The 22,309-nt window shown below is 40.0% G+C and overlaps 1 protein-coding gene across 1 annotated transcript in view; it reads left to right on the top strand.

Annotated features, from left to right (window-relative positions):
- Positions 1-260: 260 nt before the first annotated feature.
- The window catches only part of LOC134625924 (uncharacterized), a 35,765-nt gene continuing 13,716 nt past the window's right edge, over positions 261-22,309 (top strand). The window contains exon 1 of the mRNA XM_065471562.1: positions 261-344. Within this exon, the coding sequence (XP_065327634.1) occupies positions 261-344 (84 nt within the window). The remainder of the gene's footprint in view (positions 345-22,309) is intronic.

Here is a 22,309-nt window from a genome sequence, read left to right as displayed (position 1 = left end):
CCAACTCCATGTTAGATGTTTCTTGGGTACCACTAGGAGTATGCAGAAATTCTCAAAAGCTCCTCTTGGCACTCCAACTCTTTGTAAATGTTCAACCAAGCCTGAAATCTCAATGAACAAGGGCTTTTCTGATGTCTTTTCTAATGTCTTCAAAGTTAAATGTCTTCAGTCCCCTTAGGGTCATCTAGCGCCTTCTTGTGGAGTCAAGTTCCTACTAGCTCCGTAGTATGGGCATTTTTTACTCAATCAACACAAGGACCATGACCAAGTTGCTGGAGAACTCTGGAGTGGACCATCACCTCACTACCTGGATTTTGGACTACCTCACCGACCGACCACAGTATGTGAGGACTCAGGGCTGTGTGTCGGACAGGGTCGTCTGCAGTACGGGGGCCCCACAGGGAACGGTTCTGGCTCCGTTCCTCTTCACCATCTACACTGCAGACTTCTCCCACAACTCCACCCAGTGCTTCCTGCAGAAGTTCTCTGATGACTCTGCTATAGTCGGCCTCATCACTGATGGGGATGACAAGGAGTACAGAGGACTGACTCAGGACTTTGTGGACTGGTGCCAGCTGAACTACCTCCAGATCAATGCCAGTAAAACCAAGGAGCTGGTGGTAGACTTCCGCAGGCACAAACATCCTCCACTGCAACCACTGAACATCCAAGGTATGGACATTGAGACTGTGGACAGCTACAGGTACCTTGGTGTTCATCTGAACAACAAACTGGACTGGACTCATAACTCAGACGCCCTCTACAGGAAAGGGCAGAGCAGGCTGTACCTGCTGCGGAGACTCAGGTCGTTTGGAGTGGAGGACCCACTCCTGAAGACCTTCTATGACTCTGTGGTGGCCTCAGCCATCTTTTATGGTGTGGTCTGCTGGGGTGGCAGCATCTCTGCTGGGGACAGGAAGAGACTGAACAGGCTGATCCGAAGGGCCAGCTCTGTTCTAGGATGCCCTCTGGACCCAGTGGAGGTTGTGAGTGACAGGAGAATGGTGGCTAAGCTGTCATCCCTGCTGGACAACATCTCCCACCCCATGCATGAGACTGTGACAGCACTGAGCAGCTCCTTCAGTGGGAGACTGCGGCACCCACGGTGTGGGACGGAGAGATTTCGCAGGTCTTTCCTCCCCACTGCTGTCAGACTCCACAACAAAGACTTTAACTGATCATACACACACATCCACAAATGTGCAATAACACAAATGTGCAATAATCTTTCTGGCACCGTTGTATTTTTACTCAGTTGTATATAGCATTTGTATTCTATTTTTATCCTATTGTATATTTTATTCTATTTTATTCTACTGTATATAGTATTCTATTTTTATTCTATTCTGTACAGTTGTGTACTGTATTTATTCTTATTTTATTTTATTCTAAGTGTCCTTCATAACTTTTGCACTGTCCACTTCCTGCTGTGACAAAACAAATTTCCCACGTGTGGGACTAATAAAGGTTATCTTATCTTATCTTATCTTACTTGACACATACAACTGTTTTGATGACCTCCGTAAAAGCTGAAGGACAAGATTTTTCTCATCCCCAAGGTGTCAGATATCGCTCTTTGGTCAAATCTGGAGGCGTCCCGTTCCTTTAACATTAGTGCTCTATTTATAAAAATAGTGAGATTAATTTTTGAGTTCCAACTCATCACAAATGAATGCTAGAAGGTACAGGAAAACAAATTCTGTGAACCTCCAAATGCAAACATTACTGCTCTTTAAAACACAAAGAGTTAAGGTGAGTCAAGGCACCTGTGTGACACTAGGGCAAGGTGTTTGCAGTTACACACAAAAATCCATTATGTAGATGCCGATGTAGTGACGTACACAGTGATGCTTTAGTTAATTCTTAAACACACACAGAAACACATGCACACAAACTTACTTACCAAAATGCTAAATTAAACTATTTATACACAAATTCTTCACTTCATCAGTTTTTTTCCTCTCTCCCCTTCATGGATGGATTTTTAAATACACAAATTAACAAATTAATGTGTAATACATGTCACAAAATAAAACAGTGACCTAAACATCTGACATGTGAACAGGCTCTAGAAACAAAAACATAATGTTTTTGTTTCCATCATGGTGATATTTTTAAGGAAAGTATTCCGTCTTTGTGAGTGTTGGAGTGTAGTTAGTTTACAGATGTTTTAGATCTGTTAGCGCTAATGTAACTGAAAAAAGCAGTATCATTTGTACTACTGCTAATAACAATGAAACAAAATCAACAAAGAATCAGGAAAACATAGACTAAAGGTGAGAGTCTGTTGGTCCAGTGTTGTCAGATTTGAGCTCTGTCCACTCTTATTCTTCTCCATCGCCTTTATTCGTTTTCTTTCTGTTCGTGTTTCTCTGTCTGTGTGACTGTAGGACCAATTGTGTGGCTGGCAGTGACAGATGTGCTGTATCGCTGCTTCTCTTCATGAAAGAAAAAAAAAATCATGTCTTGTCCTCCACATGCCTGCTCTCTTTTTAGAGCTACTGAGGTCCTGGCCCCATTACACTGATTTACACACACACTCTTTCTGTCTCTCTCTCTCTCTCTCTCTCTCTCTCTCACTGTGTCTCTCCAAGTTAATAGCAGAATGCAGATGAGCACTTTTTCACAAGGAGCCGGCTGACTGCATGAGGCATATAAGTGTATGTGTGTGCGAGCGTGTGTGCACGAATGAGTTCTTCTGGCCGAGGGGATGAGAGGGTAGTGACAGGGGTCTTGACATGCTAAAGAGGCAGAGTAAATGGGTTTTTCTAAAGCAGTGGAGGAAATATCACCATTTTATACCAGGCCAATTTATGTCCCCTTATCTCTTCCTCAAACATGTCACTTTAGCTGCTGCTGAATGGTAATTACCACTCTCTCAACACTCAGTCACTCACTAACACACACACACATACACTTACAGAACCGTATTTAAGAACACGTTCAAGTGCAAACACGCAAGCCATATGAATAAGTATACTTATGCACATTGAGGATTAAATGTTTTATATACATATAGTACACACTCATACACACAACATTTGGGATTATGAATATACACACTTTTCAATATTGATAAAAGTAGATTTTTTTAAACAGATTCTAATGTTTAAAGGTTTTATCTATTGAATGTCGAGTTCTATGCCTGTTTCAACCACACTGTGAGGTCACTTTATGTGTTTCAGATGGCCTCACCAATCCCTTAATCCACCTAAATAGCCATTCATGACAGATGCATGCACGCACGCACACACACACACACACACACACACACACACACACACACACACACACAGGATAAATAGCCATTTATGTTCGTCTCATTCTAATTCTGATGGCCGTCCCTACCCCATAAACTGTCTCAGGAATTGGATCGCCCTAGGCAGATTATGATTATGGTTATCAAAAAGCCACATCACAGATTGCCTCAGTGCTATCTTTTCCCCCTTTGTTTTTTCTCTCGCTTACTTGCTGTGTGCGTGCTTTATGTAGAAATCTTTGGCGTCCAAAAAATTATCAGCTGACTCCAGGAAAAACACAAGATCATATTTCACCATCAAATTTCTTTGATAAGCATTAAGTGGGATGGTCAAGTAGCCATTACGGGAACATCAATACCTTAGTTTTCTCCACAAGACCATTCCCTACAGGCAGCATACAGAACAACAGGAGAGACATCCTTTTAGTGTTTTTCTTACTTTTCCCACAACAGATGAGTTAGTGTCTTCATTAGGTTTGGGCCAGGCCAAGCTAATACAGGACACAGATGATGCTGCCTGCATAAATAATGTCTTAATGAGGTTTAGCAAAATGATTAGCCAGTAGCCAGTACTTAACTGCCAATGACATACTACAGCAGTCATGGGAGCCATGTGTTTAGCATGCTTACTTTTTCTGCTTGAATGCACCACAGAGAGCTTGAATAGATGAAACAACCATTAATAAGCAATCCATAATCTCCTAATCATCACGTTATATTTGAACTGTTATTGCCTAAAACTTTTTGCCTGTGTTTGTCTGGGTTTGCCAGTGTGTTCTGTTTGTATATAAGAATGCCTGAGTGTGTGCTGAATAGAGTCTATGACTATGAGTGAGTCTGTAGTCGTGGCCCTTGGTAGTGAGTGCCCCTCCTGACCTTGAGAACAGAGCGCTACGTTGTCAGTCTGAGAGCTATAGCTAATGCTAATGCAGAGAGAATAGCCCCATAAAGTGCAGCTCTCTTATCCACTGGAGTTTGAAGTCTTTCACTTACTGGGAAAAGGCTGTCCAATGTCTCTTATTGTTTCATTCAATATCTCACTTTTTATTCTCTGTCTTCCTGTAACTTTGTTGAATTTTTTCCCTGTCTTATTCTTTCCATCTTCTTCAGTTTCAATCCATGTCTCTGTGTAATCTCCCTTTTGTCTTTCTGTCAGTTTCTGTCTCTCGTTTCCTCTCTCTGTCCTTCCTTGACCCGATTGAGTCTCTTTTCTTTTTCTTTTTTTTTCTTTTTTTGTGAAATTTCCATGACATATCTTATTGCCATGCATTCAAACAAAGATATTTGAAATCCAAATTTTTTCCTGCATTCTGTGTTTGTAGATTAGTGGTATGACATTCACAAAACCATTTATGATTAGATCTTTTTTTCCACTTCTCTTGTTAGAGATGTAACTTGACAGCTGCTTGAAAGCATGCTGCATACAACGTAAATTGTATATGGCATGTATAACTGTTTTCTAGACCTCTACAAAGATGTATACCTGACCCTGGAGCCTAATATTAAAATATTTAGTATACTGTACCATTGTCAATGTATGTCTATGTGTGTCCTCATATGCTTCGAGGGAATAAATTTTACTCTGACCTTCCTCACTCTTGTCTTTATCTAATTCTGCTTCTTTTTCTGCTATTTCAAACAGTCTCCCTTAATTCTCTCCCTCTATTAAACAGCCTCTCTGTCTGTATTCCCGTCTCTAAGTGTGTTTTATTACATGCTTCTTAACAACCCCTTTCATTTTCTTGTTCCAAAAGTTAACACTTAATGAACACTGGCACACTTAAGAACTTTTTTTACCCAAGCCTGCTTGAATGGGTATTTCAATTCACTCGTATTTTTTCTTGTTCCAACATTCTTCTTGGCTTTCTTCTTTCTTTATTTATCTCAATCTCAGTGTGTCTGACCACTAAAGCTGTGATTGTGCTCTTCCACTGTGCATTATTGCTTCTGGTTTTTCACACTGATCTACGCCAGGAGACACAATACAGGCCTTATAATAGAAGAACTGTAGAATTAAACTATAGCTGCAGATCCATTGAATGTTGAACTGTGATGACGAGAGAGCAAGAGAGAGCAAGAGAGAGGGAGAGAAAGGGAGGGAGAGTAATAGAATCAGACAGAAAGAAAGAGAAAGATGCCATATTGTGAGTCAGTATGCCCCTCAATCCTGTTAGAGACTACGTCTGTATTCTCATTCTGTTTGATTGTATTTTCAGAGCAGCCAGAGCGTCTTTCACTGAGAAACTGAAAATTTAATTTGGCCCCATTGTTTAGTCTGCTTCAAATCCACAATCCTTAATTATATGAAATGTACTAAAGCTGTGATCCATGATTGTGCGACTGACTCAAATTATCTGGTCTGACCTGGCTTGGTTTTGTAAGTCCTGAACCCCATCTGCAGAAATAAAAAGAAGACTTGGGGCGCGTGTGTGTATATCATTAAATGCAGCTATTATGGTTAGATAATACTATTGGCACTCATGTGGTGTCTGCATATTGTGCATTGCCATGAGCCTGTAAGTCAGGCTCAGTAAAGTGCTGATAACTTTGACGTGACATTGAACAGAATCAGTATAAAACTCATAATAGTGCCTGCTGGTTTTTGATATCCTATTGAATCTGATACCATTAATTAATTTAAATTATTGTTGTTTTCTGAAGACAATATACAGCATTTCTGCTGTGGCTGATAGTGTTGAACTGCCAGTGACGGGAAATATTGGAAAGAGAGAAGGTGTGGCATGAACTCAGAAGCTGTAAGGCTTTCAAACTTATGATGAATCATGACCCCTGTTGTTTGTTTCAGAAAACTCTCATATGCATATATAACACTTTTATGTGAAAAGTGATGCAATGTTTTTGTGGACTTTATTTTTTTAACTGTATGACTATTGATTTAAACTTACACATATAATACTCTGGTATTTTCACAAGTTAACTAGTTTTTACAAAAATACTTGGAGTATAATATATTTTTCCTTTAAACTAAAACCAGTTTTTTTCTACTAGTCTTGTGTTCTTTGCAGTTGGAATATCATAAATGACACACATACATACATGAGGTTACATGATGGAAAACACCAGGGAACACAGGTAAACTAAATCTGGCTAACGAGACAGAGGAGGCGAAGCTGAAGACAGTGCACATAAGACAAGAGGCTATCAAAATATTACAAGAGACAGACACAAAGACACAAACTTGACATAGACAAAAAGAAAACAAGCATGAAGACAACGCTGACTAAATGTGGGAGAGCCAACATAAACACAGACTAGACACAGGGAGCATACGAGGACAAGAAAAAACCTTGAAGAACAACTAAAAATGATAATTATGAATATGAAAGAAAACAAAACCTAAATAAAAGTAATATTAGCTTACACTGAAAAGCTACAACAAACCAAGTCAAACAGAGAACATTAAACAGAAACTGAAAGTCCATAACTGGTCCTGGGTCCAAAACCGAGGCTCATGACAATAAGTATTAGAGTGGCCATTGTGGCCCTTTTTTGAAATGATCACCTCGTGGGTTGCATGTGCGTGTGTATGTGTTTATGTGTGTGCTTCTTGACGTGATGATAGTGGACAAAGTGCTGGGAGCTTGAGCTGTCAACCTGTCACACACTGACAGATATGCTGCTCCTACACCGTCCAGGCAACGCCACATAGATGCACACATTGCGTGTGTCTCTGTGTGTGTGTTTGTCCCTGTGTGAGTTGGTCATATGCAGTCTAGGCATCGCCAGAATACCAAAGCATGTACTTTATGCCCAAACTCCTGTATGTGTGTCAGAGTGAGAAAACACGGTGACAGATAAGCCTTTGATATATGAAATATTTTTGCCACTGAATTTTCACTTTTCTTGACTTTTCATGTCTGACAGAACAATGAGAGAAACTATAAGACAGAAGAGAGAAGAAGAGAAGAAGAAAATGGAGAGAGGAGTGACATGTAATAAGACATTAGTTATTAACACTACTGTGGTTTAAAACATTGCATTAAATGACTTTTTTTATGACCTTCCCGGTTATTGTAGGCCAAAAATTAAAAAGCCAAACTAAACTTTTTAAATAACACCTCTTGTCAAATTTCCAGTGACACTTTCAAAGACTCCACGTCTAAAGTAAACCCATTCAGTAGTGTCAGTAATGTATACATACAAAAACACGCTAAGATAGACACAAAACATTGGTCCCTGATCTCATGTATGTCCAGTAGGCAGAAAACATGCTGGTTTCCCTTTGGCTGAACTCTCATAACTGAGGATTGTGGGTATAGCCAGGATTACCAACCGTCTGGGACTGTGAGTGTGCGTGATTTACGTGTCGGCCTCCTTGCACAAAGCATGAATAGTTTTTGACATCTTCTTGCATTAGATCGTGCATTCCTGTTTTCTATTCTAAATTGTACATGTGTGTATTTTTATAGGATCATGATCTTCGGAGGTGATTTGTGTGTGTGTGTGTGTGTGTGTGTGTGTGTGTGTGTGTGTGTGTGTGTGTGTGTGTGTGTGTGTGTGTGTGTGGGTGCGCGTCTGTGTGTGTGTGTGTGTGTGTGTGCACGCTGGCAGAACAGATGGCATTGAACTGAGAGGCCCAGTGTGAGGTGAGACATCTCCTACTGAACTCTGATACACACACACATTTACTAAGATCCATCATTAATATCATTATCATAATACTCTCAGTGCGACGCTGTCTGCCTGTCACAAATATGATCACTCCTATCATTCTCTCCGCTTCTCCGTAATTATGTAACTTCTTTTTTGTAAGAAATAATTTCTGCCATCATTTGTACCTGCCAAGCTATTGTAAAAAGAATTTGGTATTATTATTCTTAATTGCAGTTTAGTGCAACTAATCTCGTATTTTCTAATTGTATTAAAGTGTTTTTGTTCAATGTTTCTATTACTCTTTGATGTCAAGATATATTTTTTTTATTCTTTTTAAAAAATACAAGCACATATTTTATAGATTTGTCTTCATGCTTCAGGTACATGTAGAGTAAATAAATCCCACTTACATTGTAGATTTAATGAAACCTTATGAATTGAGCCCACCACTTACATTTTTATTGTCAGACCATGTGAACTGTTGATACTTACTCATCTCAACAGGAAGCATTTTCTCTGACAGACCTGCACCTGTGGAGCTTTTACCAGAAGAAGCAAACTTTACTTTTAAATTACTTCTCAACACTTACTTTTAAACACAGCCTTATTCGTAATACAATATTTTTTAGTAATAATAATACTTTTCTTATTCCCACGGGACAGGCTGGGGTCCCACAGCACACAGGATGGGCTGGGGTCCTCCACTGATCGGCCAGCTACTTCCCTTCCTTGCCCTCTTTATTACTCATGGACTTCATCTGGATTCTTATTATTCTTCACACTGGCTGCCAGCAGGTAAGACAGGCAACAGTGTGGGATCCCAGCCCAGTAAGGGACATCGAGAGCTGACAAACTTAAACCAGCTTCAACGTTCAAGACTTTAGTCAGCACAGTCTCAGTGAGAGGTTTTGTGTAAACAAACTTAATGACAGCAACAAAAGCCATTCAGTAACAAAAAGTAAGACAGCGGTGAGTGGAGTGTTGTAATGACTAAATATAATGCTAAATATCTCTAACTAGATTTAAAATATAGAGGCAAGACACTTGAATAAAGTAACTTTTACCAGCATCACATATTCTTTTGTTTACTTTAAAGTTTAACATTAGGTCATTTAGCTAGTAGAGTAGCTTAGAGTGTCCAGTTCAGCTGGCTGTGACATAACATATTGGTGATGATTTCTAGTTGGAGCGACCCCCTGTGAATTTTTGCCTAGTGCCTTAACAGACTCAAGAATCATCACCGGTTTCCCATAGTGTTTCTCAGATTTTTGTCTCATCACTCTTGGTCCTGAGGTTTTACTTGTTTTTCTACTTTTACTGTTTTCTACTTTTGGTTAATTCCTAATGCTTCAAGATTTTGTAAGTTTGTTGGATGTTCTTGTCACTCTCTGCAGTGCTTTTTGTGTATATCATGTAGATGAATATGAGTTTTGAAATAAACATACATTTTACCATAGCCTTCCATCTCCAACACAATCACTTCATCTATAGCAACATAAGTCTACAAATGAATCCAGTGGCCAATTTGGCATTTCTGCACTGGTATAGAATTACTGCTGCCAGTGACAGACACATGAGTGGTTGGATTGATGAGTTCAGGCAGTGGCCCCTCACTTAGTGCTTGTGATGCTCAGTTTGTGATACAAACTGTGTTTCGCAAAAGCAACACAGCAGGTTAATTGAGTTTATTTATTCTGTGTAACCACCACAGGGTCCAGAAGCCACCTCTATCTATTAGTTAAGCTGGCAAAGCTCTACTAAATTACCAACTTAAAAAAACTAACTAAAAAAATGTGCTAACTTACCTGTTGTCACTTGTTTAACCATGCCAGCGAGTGGCAATTTAGGCACTGTGAGTTTCACTAATGTTAAATAAAACCATGTTGATGCAAACAAAATGATTTGTCCACTCTTGGCAATCACCCAGGTCCCAGTTATGTGGTCAGACTGGGGCACTCATAATGAAGTAGCAGTTTGTGTAGTTCACATGGTTTTATTGGCTAATTACTGTTAATGATATGATTGTATATTGTATATTATAATGTCTTAACTACAGTAATAGCAGCTTGTTGACTTATGGTACTTTCTCAGAATTGTCTAAACATGTATTTAAAAATAGCTAAAGGTCTCAGGATTACCCTGTACACTTTAATAGTCTGTTGTTTTTCTTCCTTTTTTTGTTGGTTTCTTGGTGTGCGTGTGTGTGTGCATTTGTGTGCGTGCATGTGTGTGTGCGTGTGCCCTTGTGCGCGTGTGTCCATAATGGTTTTGTTTTCCTCATTTAGCTGGCTGGAGCTCTTCTGTCTTTAAATGATCCACTCAGCTCTCGCAGTTTAAATGGTAATTAAACAGTAGTTCCGCTGTCAAGATCACAGACTCACATACACACACACACACATTCTCTCTTTCTCCCTCTATCTTGCACACACACACACACACCTACAAACAGAGGCACATGCGCACAAACGCACACAGCCCCTGCTGTTTGAATGGTAATTAAAGAGCCATTCCAGTATCAACATCTGGGCATAGTTATAAAGAATGACATTAGAGCACACTCAGACACACTCAGACACACACACACAGATCTTGTAGAAGTGTTATAGGAGTTCTTTGCCACACTAGTTCTCAGCTTACCTGGCTGACAACAGCAAAAATGAATCTTAACTTTAATTCTTTCCCGACATTTCCCACATTTTTTTAATTTGATTTTCTGATCATGTCCAGAGAAGCTCACATGAAAGTAACAGAAGGAGAACAAGCACACACACAAATAAATATACTTATAAATAAAACAAATACCCATGTGGTAGATGGCTGCTCCCCTGATGCTTATTAGAGATTACCACATGGACACATCTTCATTAATCACACAATCAAATGGGACACACACTCCCACGCACACACACGGTAGAAGTGTGACTCAGGTGCCTCCCAGCCCTTGGGCCCCCTTGTTGAAAGCCCTCCTGGCTCCCTCTTGTTTTTTGTTGCTCCTCCCCATTTCTCTCCATCTATTTCAATCATCTCCCTGTGTAATCTCTGCTGCTAATCATTCACACCATCTTCAACATCTCCTGCTTCATCACATTTCTGCTCTTCATTCATTTTTTCCAGCGCCTGTTCCTATGTTACATATACGGTGTTGTTCATGACATTTTTTGTTTAATCTACAAAATTGTGAGAAAGACACTATTGTTCTTTTTTAATAAATGCTGTTAGTAAAAGATTTTTTTTTCCTTCTTTTAATCTTCCATCTAGTACTTTATCCCTTAATGTACACCTAAATCAGTACTGCTAATTTTAATAACCACTCCTGAACACCAGAGGAAAACCTCAATAACCACATACATACCGTATGTATGTGGTCACATACGGTATGTATGTGGTTATACATACTACTAATTCTCACTTTTATATTCCCTTAAAGGTTGTAATGACTGCAAACTTGTAGATGAACATGTCGTATATGTCACTTTGTGCATGTCTGTGTCTTCCTGCCAGTACATTTTGTATATTTTTCTACTTAGTGTCCAGGGAACAATAAAGATAAAGCAGATGCCAGCAGATGCCCCGTTTAAAGATTATCAGCCTTTCTCTCCATACTGTTAAAACTCACCAGGGACAATACAACGTTTAACACAGCCCATTTACACCACACGACACATGGCAGTGTGGCACTGAAAGACAAAGTAAGGGGGAGGGTAGCAAAGGGAAGGATGGGCATAAATGGATAAGAGGGGAAAAAATCAAATACAGAAAATAACAGATGAGTAAGTGATGAGATTGCAGAATGGAAAATGAAACGAATGTTAACCTCTGGTCTCCCAGGCCAGCTTACAGCTTACATGTACATGTATTTCGTCTACTGATGCACTAGTTCACAGAAACGTTTTTATTTCTTTCAGCTCAACCCATCACGTTCACAAAAGATCAAAGTATGTCTTTCTCTTCTGCTCTTTCTGTCTCTTTCTGTCTATGCCGGCTCCCTCAGAGAGCATAATTACCAGCACAGAACGATAACACCATTAATAAATGCACACACAGTCAGAATGAGACAATTCCCAGCGAAAGACTCATTTCATGCTTTGACAATTCCTCCAGGAATCATGGCACACAAAGAAGCAAAGACCACTTCAGGATTTGTTATATTCCTACTACTGTCTGAAAAAGAGTTCAGGACTCTTCTGTTCGCTTCTTCTCCTTTCATTTCTTCTCTTCCTATCACTCCTTGACCTCCCGTTCTTCCAGGCAACTTTCCACCCATCTGTCCATCCAACCATTTATTTTCTATTTCTATTCTCACATATCTGTCCCCATTTCCTTAAATCCTTCTTTCAATCCAACCTTCCATCTGTCTTCTACTTTACAGGCTATAAATCTCAAACAGTTTTATCGCAGTGTTGTCCTCTTTGTTGTCTTCTTCCTCCATCTATCTGTCTGTGCTTCGATCATCTCTTTGTCCTTCTATCTTTCTCTACCTGTCTTAATCCTTTCTTTTTTATTTTGCCCTAACATTGATCCATCCTTCCTTCAATCCATCCATCTGTCCGTCTTCTAGTTTACAGGTCATAAATCTAAAGAGCTGTTTTACCAGAGTACCGTCCTCTCTGTCCCTAAACAGGCCACACCATGTCTGTGACTGTGCATCTATGAGTTTACCTGCATAAACTTGTACTTGTGCATACATACATTTATTGCATGGTTCACATAGAGGTTCCATGCTGGTTGGGATATTCCATTCCCCCTTGGTACGTAGGACTTTATTTTGGGAATGTTTCTATAAATCATTTTGTCATTTACACATGCAGCAGCATTCTGGACACCACTGATTTGAAGTGAGGGCTTTATTATATATTTTTTAATAAATAAACATATAAGAAGTGGACCTGAGATATACATAAACACACACAAAGTGCAAATACATGCCAGCATAAATGTTCCTCCACATAAACACACGCCACACACAACACATTCTACCTCTATACTGTGACATGGCCATAACTCACCCCACGCTACCGGGTACTGTGAAATATGACAGCCCCACAGTACTCGGAAGTGTGTGTGTGTGTGTGTGTGTGTGTGTGTGTGTGTGTGTGTGTGTGTGTGTGTGTGTGTGTGTGTGTGTGTGTGTGTGTGTGTGTGTGAGAGAGAGAGAGAGAGAGGAGGGGGGGAGAGTGAGAGAGAATGTGTGCGTTTTTGTGCGTGTTTACGGCATGGGACAACAAGAGTCCACCTCGATGTCCTTGTCCGTCTCTCAGTAAACTTTTCATTGGGTCAGACATTAGCATAGGCGGCTAACTATAACCCACATGATGGATGGAGCCACAACTCTATCTGTGATGTGACCCATGCACAGAGCCTCAATGGATAGAAAGGGCACTTCCTGGTGGATCATGCTAATGCCTCTGGTGCAGCTGGGGTGGTTGCTGTAGAATTTCAATAAAGTTGTCACTGACACTATCTGTGAAGAATCCATGATGTTTCTGTAATCTCAAAACTTGTAGGTTAAATCAGTTAATAAGACCGGAATAAGGAAGACACAATAGACAGAATAATGAAATTAGACAAAACTGCACTGTCATGTGATAGATCTCTCTGACCTTCAATCAAAATGTGAAAACTTTACAGAAAAACTGTAAAGCCAAAATATGCATGAACATATTTCAAATGATCACAGTAAAAAAAAAAAAACAAGAAATCAGCCAGAAACATTTGGATTTTATTATGCAACACATTAAAGACACACAGCTGTGCAGAACAAAGAGCTGACCAGCTTGTCTTTCAGTGCTTTGTTCTTCCTTATGACTCTGAACGTACTGATTTAGGACAACTGAAAACACCAGAGCTCTGAAAAAAAGAGTGTTGCAGCAGGTCTGAGGTTTCCACAACAGTTCTTGGAAGTGTACAGGAACTGCAAACCAACATGAATATTTAAAAGTGGACAGTGTACCCCAGTAGAAACAGAGTACCATATTTGATTTGGTTTGGTTGACTTTAATGTTTCTATAACACATTTGGATTGAAACTTAAGTTATTCTGTTAATTTATGTATTTTTTTAAGTTTTGAAAAGTAGTAGTAACAATAGAGGTTGTGTTGTGCAATAGAATTAATTTAATAGATTAAAATTGAACCATGTTATGGAATGGCCAGGTCTTGACCTTAAACCATCTGAGATGTAGTTAGCCTAAAGTATCCTGTTTAATCATAATAGAAACTTTTAATATGACCTAAAACTATTTGATAAGCAGCTTTATAAGAAACTTCTGATAGAGGCTGCTGCTGCAGATGGTGTGAAATGTTGTACTGTTGCAATGTCCCACTCTTTTTTTTTCTAGCACTACAGCAGTAAACTGTACATTTACCTAAAAACACTAGATGTCAACAGTCTAAGAGAGCAAAAGCCTGCAGGTTAGACTTTCATCCCTACAGATACAAAGACAGTGATGCATTTGCACACATGCGTGCACTGATATAAACACATATACAGACAAAGCTGTCTTTGTGCCACAGAATCTACTTATGCTCATCTTCAAGCATAAGTAGATGGTCTTAAAGTCTTAAATCAGACTTTACCATCCTTACATCTCTCACTTTCCAGCTGCCCATTGTTGCAGCTCTCAACCATTCAATCATTCTTTCTACCACCTGCAGACTCCATCCCCTTCTGTATAGTTGTGGCCAATCATGTCAGCTGTGTTGTTAAAGGATTAGTGACAGCCCATTCGGATGGCCTCCCTCAGATTCTATCCCCCAACTCACCAGGGAACAAATAGAACACAAAGACAGACAAACTCACATAACTGGGGAATCCACCTAACAGTAGAAGTCCAAAACATTCTCAGTAGGAACATGGGACATGCTGAGGGCTTAGCTCTGTGATATGATGGAGGCCTGGTGCGTATGTGTATATGTGTGATGTTGTGCACCTGTGTGAATCTGTTTTGCATTTGCTTTTCCATTTTCAGTGAAAGTAATAATATGTATTTGTGTGCATATATGTGTGTGTGTTCATCTCATAATGTGTTAGGCAGGTATATAAATAATGAAGGTGACAGTCATTTGAAATGGAGTTGATGTATTTTCACTGTAAGACAGTTCCTATGATACACACCCTCTCTGTGTGCAAAAGCAATATATTTGTGAATAAGAGAAAGAGGACAGGTATGTATGTGTAGCATAGTTTACTAACGCAATTTAGCATCCCACTTCACCGCTGTCATACGCAATCATGCAGGCTATGGTAGGTGCAGTATAAAAGCAAGTGGCACAAAGAATAACTGTGCAAGTAAATATCAAAATTAGATCTATGCAAATACAGACCAACACACAAAGGTCAAAAAGACAAAATAAATCTACCTGTTAATTGGACACATGCAACATGTGCACATACAGATATGGATGTAAACATGGTTTTATGACAATATAGAAGAAATAACATACAGTATGTTAGCAAGCACTTAAGAATGAAATGTACATACACACACAACAACATGATGACAGAGTACATAATTATCCAGTTATCAATGAGACAGTGCTTCTGCCCTTCTCTGGACCACTGGAGTGTGTCATTACGTTTCCTCACGACCCCATCTGTCACACAGGCATACACACACACACACAAACACAAACACACTATAAGCATACACATAGACTCATGTATATATCCAGTTAAGTCTGTATCCAGTTAAGGTCCATAGCGTAGACCCCCTATGCTAACCAAGCCTACCTCGGATATGAGTAAGAGAGAGATAACTGAAGCCATACTGGCTTGGACGTCACCTGAATTAACAAGGTCCACATCAGGTGTTAAGGACAAGCTGATGAGAAGACAGCTACTGAAACAAGGAGGCATAAGTGGGCAAGAGATGAGGACAGGGTGCTGTTGAAATGCTACTACGCAAGTAACCCCAGTCGAAGGGCATACATGAAGAGGATGTGGGACGTATGGAATCTTCGATACCCAGTATCCAGACTGAGAGCGAAACAACTAGTAGGTCAGTGTTCCAGCATTCGGAAGAAGGAAATCCTCTCAAAGCTAGAGATTGACGAGGTACAACACACATGCTACAGCAAGGGAGAGCCAGAACATCAGGTCAGGGAGGAGATATCATCACCTCCACTCGAGCTTGGGTACCAAGCCTAAAGTATGACAGAAGGAGCGTGAGACTCAGACTGTATGCTAAGTGAAAGGAAGGAGGCTAAGGACTGGTGAGTTTCAGAATGAAACTCGCCCTGTCTTGAATGAGACAACAAACATCCATGAGTACATTAAGAAGATGGCCACAAATGACCCCATGCATAGTCAATACCTCAGGCAGCAGAAACCCAAAAAAGAAGAGGAGCAAGAGGAGGAACCATGATGGAAGGACAGGGCCTTGCACAGAATGTACCACCAGCAGATGGAAGCAGTGGTTGACATCCAGAAATCCTAGACCTGAAATCCTGGAGAAAGCTGGACTGAAATTCATCACCACACACACACACACACACACACTCTATTCAGACTCAGACTATTTCTAAATATACATAGATAATTGTATATTTAGTATATTTGTATAATTAGATCGATATCAGTCACATCTATTCTACACATCCTGGTAAAGCTTACCAGTAAAAAACTAGTAACCAAGCAGCTGATTGTCCTTATCACCAAGAGCAATAATAAACCACGCCTTTAATTGAGAATTAATGCTGGACTTCTAGTTTTGGGGACTTGGACATTCAAAATCTAAAATTAGTCATTAAAAGCCATGGATTTAACACACCATCACTTTTTGTGTTAATTTTCAACACATCATTGCTAAGAATGCAAAGTGCTCAAGTGTGTGTGTCTGAGAAAGACAGAGCAAGTGAGTGAGAGAGAGATTGAGTAACACAATTTATATCTCAATTGCACTGTCACAAATTGCCCGGTAACCCTGCGCCAGTCTTGTGGTTGAGTCCTGTCAGTCTGGTCTATTCTGGGACAGTAAACCTAAATCTGCCTCCACTTCCACTCCCTTTAACGCTCATTTCTGACTCTCTTTCTCTTTCTGTGTTTATCTCTGTTATCTCTTTCCCTTCTCTCTTTTTGGCTGTCTGTCCTCTGTCTCTGATTCTATGTCTGTCTCACCCTGTCAAAAGATGAGGCAGGTATCTTTTTGGCTTCTTGGGTATGTGTGCGTGTATGTGCACACGCGTGTCTGTAGTCCATCCGGTAGATTGGTGTAGGTTTCAGTCCTCCGTGACCCAGCGTGGCTAAACAAGGCTTAGGTTGCTTTCATAGAGAGCAAGAGAGGGAGAAACAGAATGAGACATACAGAAACAGGCAGCATGTGAGTAGTGAGAGTTAGATAAAGGAAAAAAGGTACTTTTAAGATTATTTGCAAATAAAAAGAAAAGAGTTTTATGATTTTCCTATTTGAGTTAATGTACCCATTGGTGGTGATCACCATCAGATCACCACCAGTGGGTACATGCAGAACTCTGTGGATACCTTTTACATGTACTCAAAAAATGCACGAAGAGGTGAATCTTAAAGTGTACTCAGACCAGTTAACTTCCACAGTCAACACTTTTTAATCAGAGTATTGCATTTAGTCACTTAAACTGCTGGAGTATTGATCTGGTCAGTAAAGTAGCAGAGGCGGTTGTTCCTCCTTGTGCAAGAGGGAACAGAATGAGCACTGCCAGAGCCCTGCAAAATGACCTCTATTCATACCAATGACTAGACCATTGGTATGAGGGCCTGAGGGCCCATCGTCCTCTAGAATATCATATTTAGCAACTGGGCAGCACCCTGTGCTGTTCACAGATGAGAGCAGGCTCACCCTAAGAACATGTGACAAACATGAAAGGGTCTGGAAAAGCCATTGAGAATGTTACGCTGTAAAAACCGCTCAACATTGCAGACCGCTTTGGTGGTGGGTCAGTGACGGTCTGGGGAGCCATATCTATGGACAAACCCACAGACCTCAACAGGCTAGGCAATGGCACCCTGACTGACATTAGGTATTGGGATCAAATCCTTGCACAGACCCTACACATGTGCAGTGGCTCCTGGGTACCTTCTGGTGCACCGCAATACTCAATCTCACGTGGCAAGAGTATGCCAACAGTTCCTAAAGGATGAAGGAACTGATACTGTTGACTGGTCCCCCAGCTTGCCTGACTTAAATCCAATAGAAAATATCTGTGACATTATTCTTTAGTCCATTCAGTGCTTCCAGGTTGAATCTCACACTGCCTAGAAGCTCAGTGAGGCCCTGTCCCAGATCTGGGAGGGGATCACCCTCATTAGAAGCAGTCAGGCATACATACAAGCACCTGGGGGCCATACAAACTACTGAGTACCATAGTACCATTTTGAGTTGCTGCAATGAAATTTTGGCAAAATGGACTAGCCTGTTGTATCATTTTTTTCACTTTGATTTTCAGGGTGTCTTTGAATTCAGCCTTATGTAGGTTGATAATTTTAGTTTCCATCAAACAATGAGGCATTCTTTCATTCCTAACACATTACCCAGTCCATATAGACAACCAGCATGTTTTGGATTTTTTCCATTGAGATCTGATATGTTTTCAAAGTGTTCATTTAATGTATTTAAGCAGTGCATAATGGCACACTAGTTCATTGCTATGATTAGTCAAGTCAAGTGGCTTTATTGTCATTCCAACAATGTGCAGTGGTACAGTATACAGTAAAACGAGACAATGTTCCTCCAAGACCATGGTGCTACATGTGACATATAACAGACAATCAACAAGGACTACATAAAATGCAATGTACAAAAATTGCAAAAAAAAACAAAACAAAGACAGTGTAACACCAGACAGTGCAGACACAACAGACACAACATCAGACTAATATAATCCCATTAGCACAGGGGCAATATAAGATGAGGGTTAAATCGTTCTCAAAAAAAGTCCATGGTGAGGGTCCCTGACAGCAAGAGACAAATAACATATGGCTGGAAGAAGACACTGTCTGGGATGATTCACAACACGAGGTTAGTCATTAATATGTAGCTATGTGGTTTTGATTACTTCCTGTGAAAAAAGTCCGAATCCTAAGCTCCTTGTCTACACTTAAATCTTTGTCTTTGCCCTGGTGCAAGCAGTTTGTAAACATGCCCTATAGAGATATCTTCTCTCATGTATAATTACAGAACCTCATATACCACCACCACCACTGTTTTTGAGTCTTTCAGTTTTAGTATTATTTTGTATCATAGTTCATACTCACATTCGATCATGAGCGATCGTGGCTCAATAGTTGGCAGTTCGCCTTGTAATTGGAAGGTTGCCGGTTCGAGCCCCGGCTTAGACAGTCTTGGTCGTTGTGTCCTTGGGCAAGACACTTCACCTACTGCCTACTGATGATGGCCAGAGGGGCCAATGGTGCAATATGGCAGCCTTGCTTCTGTCAGTCGGCCCCAGAACAGCTGTGGCTACAACTGTAGCTTGCTTCCACCAGTGTGTGAATGAATAGTGGAATTGTAAAGCGCTTTGAGGGTCTCGAAAAGCGCTATATAAATGCAATCCATTATTATTATTAGCAGTCTTAGTTATCTTATTTTGAGTTTCTTAGATTCGCTGTTTAGTTCCTTGATTATTTAGTATTTTTGCCTTGTGTCTTTTGCCCTTTGTGTGTCTGTGTTTATATCGGTTGTGTGATTCTTCTGTCGTTTCCCTCCTCGTGTTTCATTCTGTTCCCCCTGCCTGTCATATTAATCCGCATTTCCCTAGTCACGTCTCTGTGCGTGTGTTCCCATTACTTCCTGTTTTACTTTGGCAGTCTCCTGTCTGTGTGCACCATGTTTTGTTTTGCTTCTCTTACTTTGAAGGTTCCTCGTCTCATGTGTTATGTTTAGCTTTTTGCATCCTGTCTCCTTGTGTCTAAATAGCCCCAGCTGTGTCCCCCATTTGTTTCCTGTTCCCTAGTCATTCTCTGTGTATTTAAACCCTTTGTTTTCGTCTGTCCAACGTGCATTCTCCCTCCTGGCTGTGTGAGTCTCCCTGTGTTTCCTGGTGTGCTTAGAGTCTATGGTTTAATAAAGCAAATAAAGCTGTGTTCTTTAATTTAAGCCCTGCCTGTGAGCCTGCTTTTGGGGCCTATCCTGCCTGCTGCTCACAGCCGTTTCATGACAGTGTGTTTCTGACAGAAATATGTGGCACTTTATTCTAAACATTTCTAGTGATTAATAGCGTCCCTGAAATGCTGCATTAGGAGAGAATCACAAAACTCTGTCACTGTGCTTTAAACTATTGGTATTTCTCACCATTTATGAGTTCCAAATAAATTAATGGTAATAGCAGCAAATATTACAGCAAATATCACAGTCATATCCCAACTTTATGGGAAACGTGTTAATAACACGATTTGTTAAATATAGTACATTGATGTCTTAACAGTAGTTTCACTAATAATGTATCGATTGCATAAATCTGCAGTGATCCACCTGTATTTTTTAACTGTCCTTCCGTTCTCTGCACATCTCTGATAAATCGCTGCAGTAATTTTAAGGCCAAAACCAACTTTACACACTGGTAAGGCAGCACAGACTATCATTAGCATCACAGCTGAGTCATGTATCACACAGGTAAAATAGTTGCAAAACACTGTTATAAAGACAAGCATTTTCTTTGTATCTTCCCAAACTGTATTATAAAGTTCAAATGAGGGATTTTTGCTTTTCTCATTTTAATGCTTGTTGTTCAGCTGCCATGCTTCATATGCATTACATTGAAACTGCTAATCGGGCAACACGGTGGTGCGGTGATTAGCACTGTTGCCTCAGTACGATTCCACCACCTGGAATCTGTGGAGTTTGCATGTTCTCCCCGTGTTTGCATGGGTTCTCTTCCCACAGTCCTCCCACAGTCCAAAGACATGCAGTTAGTGGGGTTAGGTTAACTATTAATTCTAAATTGTCCATAGGTGCGAATGGTTGCTTGTCTCTATGTGTAAGCCCTCTCCAGGGTGTACCCTGACTCTTGGCCAGCCTATGGTAGCCCCGCAACCCTGACAAGGATAAGAGAATGGATTGATCCATCCATTAATGCAGGGGTGTCAAACTCAAATACACAGTGGGCCAAAATTCAAAACCGTATCAAAGTCGCGGGCTAACATTAATATTCATTGAAAAAAATCTTCCTCCAAATATTACAAGGAATCTTTTTTTATGGACTCAAACAAGTTTTGCCGAAAAACTGAATATGTGTGACAAAGTGGAGGAGCAGTTGTAAAGCTCTCCATTTGTCCCATATGTGTTTACTTTATTTTTGCACATTGTACACATTATTCTGTTTCTATGTATTTGCTATGATTTGCTATTTGTCAAGTAACATTGCTTCACTCACTATCCTGGGTTTGTTTGTGTAAGCGTTCTGTTGCCAGCAAATCAAACATTCTGCAAATTAAGACAAATACTAAGTTATGTTTCTTTATATTTTATTATGTTACAGATTAAGTCATTTGTTCATACTTACTTTGTTTGTCTGTCTTTTCAGTTTTCATGAGGGTCAGGTGTGGGGAAACGCCCGCCTGGCATTTCCTCATTTTAAAATCCTGATGATGTCACACATGACATCAGCGGGTCAAACTAAGTGGAGGGGTTTCTTTTTCCATAGAGATGCTTCCTTTTGTTTGTGTTAAGGTTTAAAGGAATTTTTTGAATGTTTTTCCTTTTGTTAATATTGCCATTTAGTTGTGTAAATGTGCATATTAGAAGTGTGTAGAGGTTTTGTGTTTTAAATCATTTGTGTAGAGTTTTACATCCCTCAGTTGAGTGAGTGGTACTGGCTGGGCAATTGGAGGGAAATTGATGGCCCTATTTAAAGCCAGTCTCTACCAGGTGCAAGGGAGAGGAGAGGTGAGCTGTGTTACCAGAGCCATGTTATGTTGAGTTTTGTTAATTGAATTGATTTGTGGGGAAAGTTTTGTTAATTTACATTATATTAAGTTCACTGTAAATTGCTCACCTTGGAAATCTGAAATGCCTGCCTAGTCTGCTTCCCTACCACCTTCCTTGACGTTCGTGTCTGACTACTTCACAATATGGAACAAGCAAAGCTTAATACTAAACAATATATATAACTTATATAAACGTATATATAACTTAATATTGCACACACGCAAAATCAAAATTCCAATTAAATAACACATCAGTAGAATTCATTTCTTAAATAAAAATTGTATTTGCAGCCTTCTGAATTAAATTTTATCATTTTATCATTTATCAAATTTTGATCATATTCTCCCACCTGTCCAGAAAGCTCCTGTTTTCTGCCTTTCTTTTTGCCATTTTGGTATAGGTAGCATGGCAGTATTTGCATGGTTGCTATGACTATGGTCAACAGAGGAGAGGGTGCTAATGGGTCCTGTCGTGACTGACGCACCAAAACACCAACAGAGCATTCTCGGAATTGTAGTATTAGCAGTACATGCACTGTAT

This window comes from Pelmatolapia mariae, linkage group LG1, assembly GCF_036321145.2.
Source record: "Pelmatolapia mariae isolate MD_Pm_ZW linkage group LG1, Pm_UMD_F_2, whole genome shotgun sequence".
Lineage (NCBI taxonomy): Eukaryota > Metazoa > Chordata > Actinopteri > Cichliformes > Cichlidae > Pelmatolapia > Pelmatolapia mariae.
The sequence above is the reverse complement of the archived record's forward strand: the minus strand, read 5'-3'. Positions and strand labels throughout refer to the sequence as shown.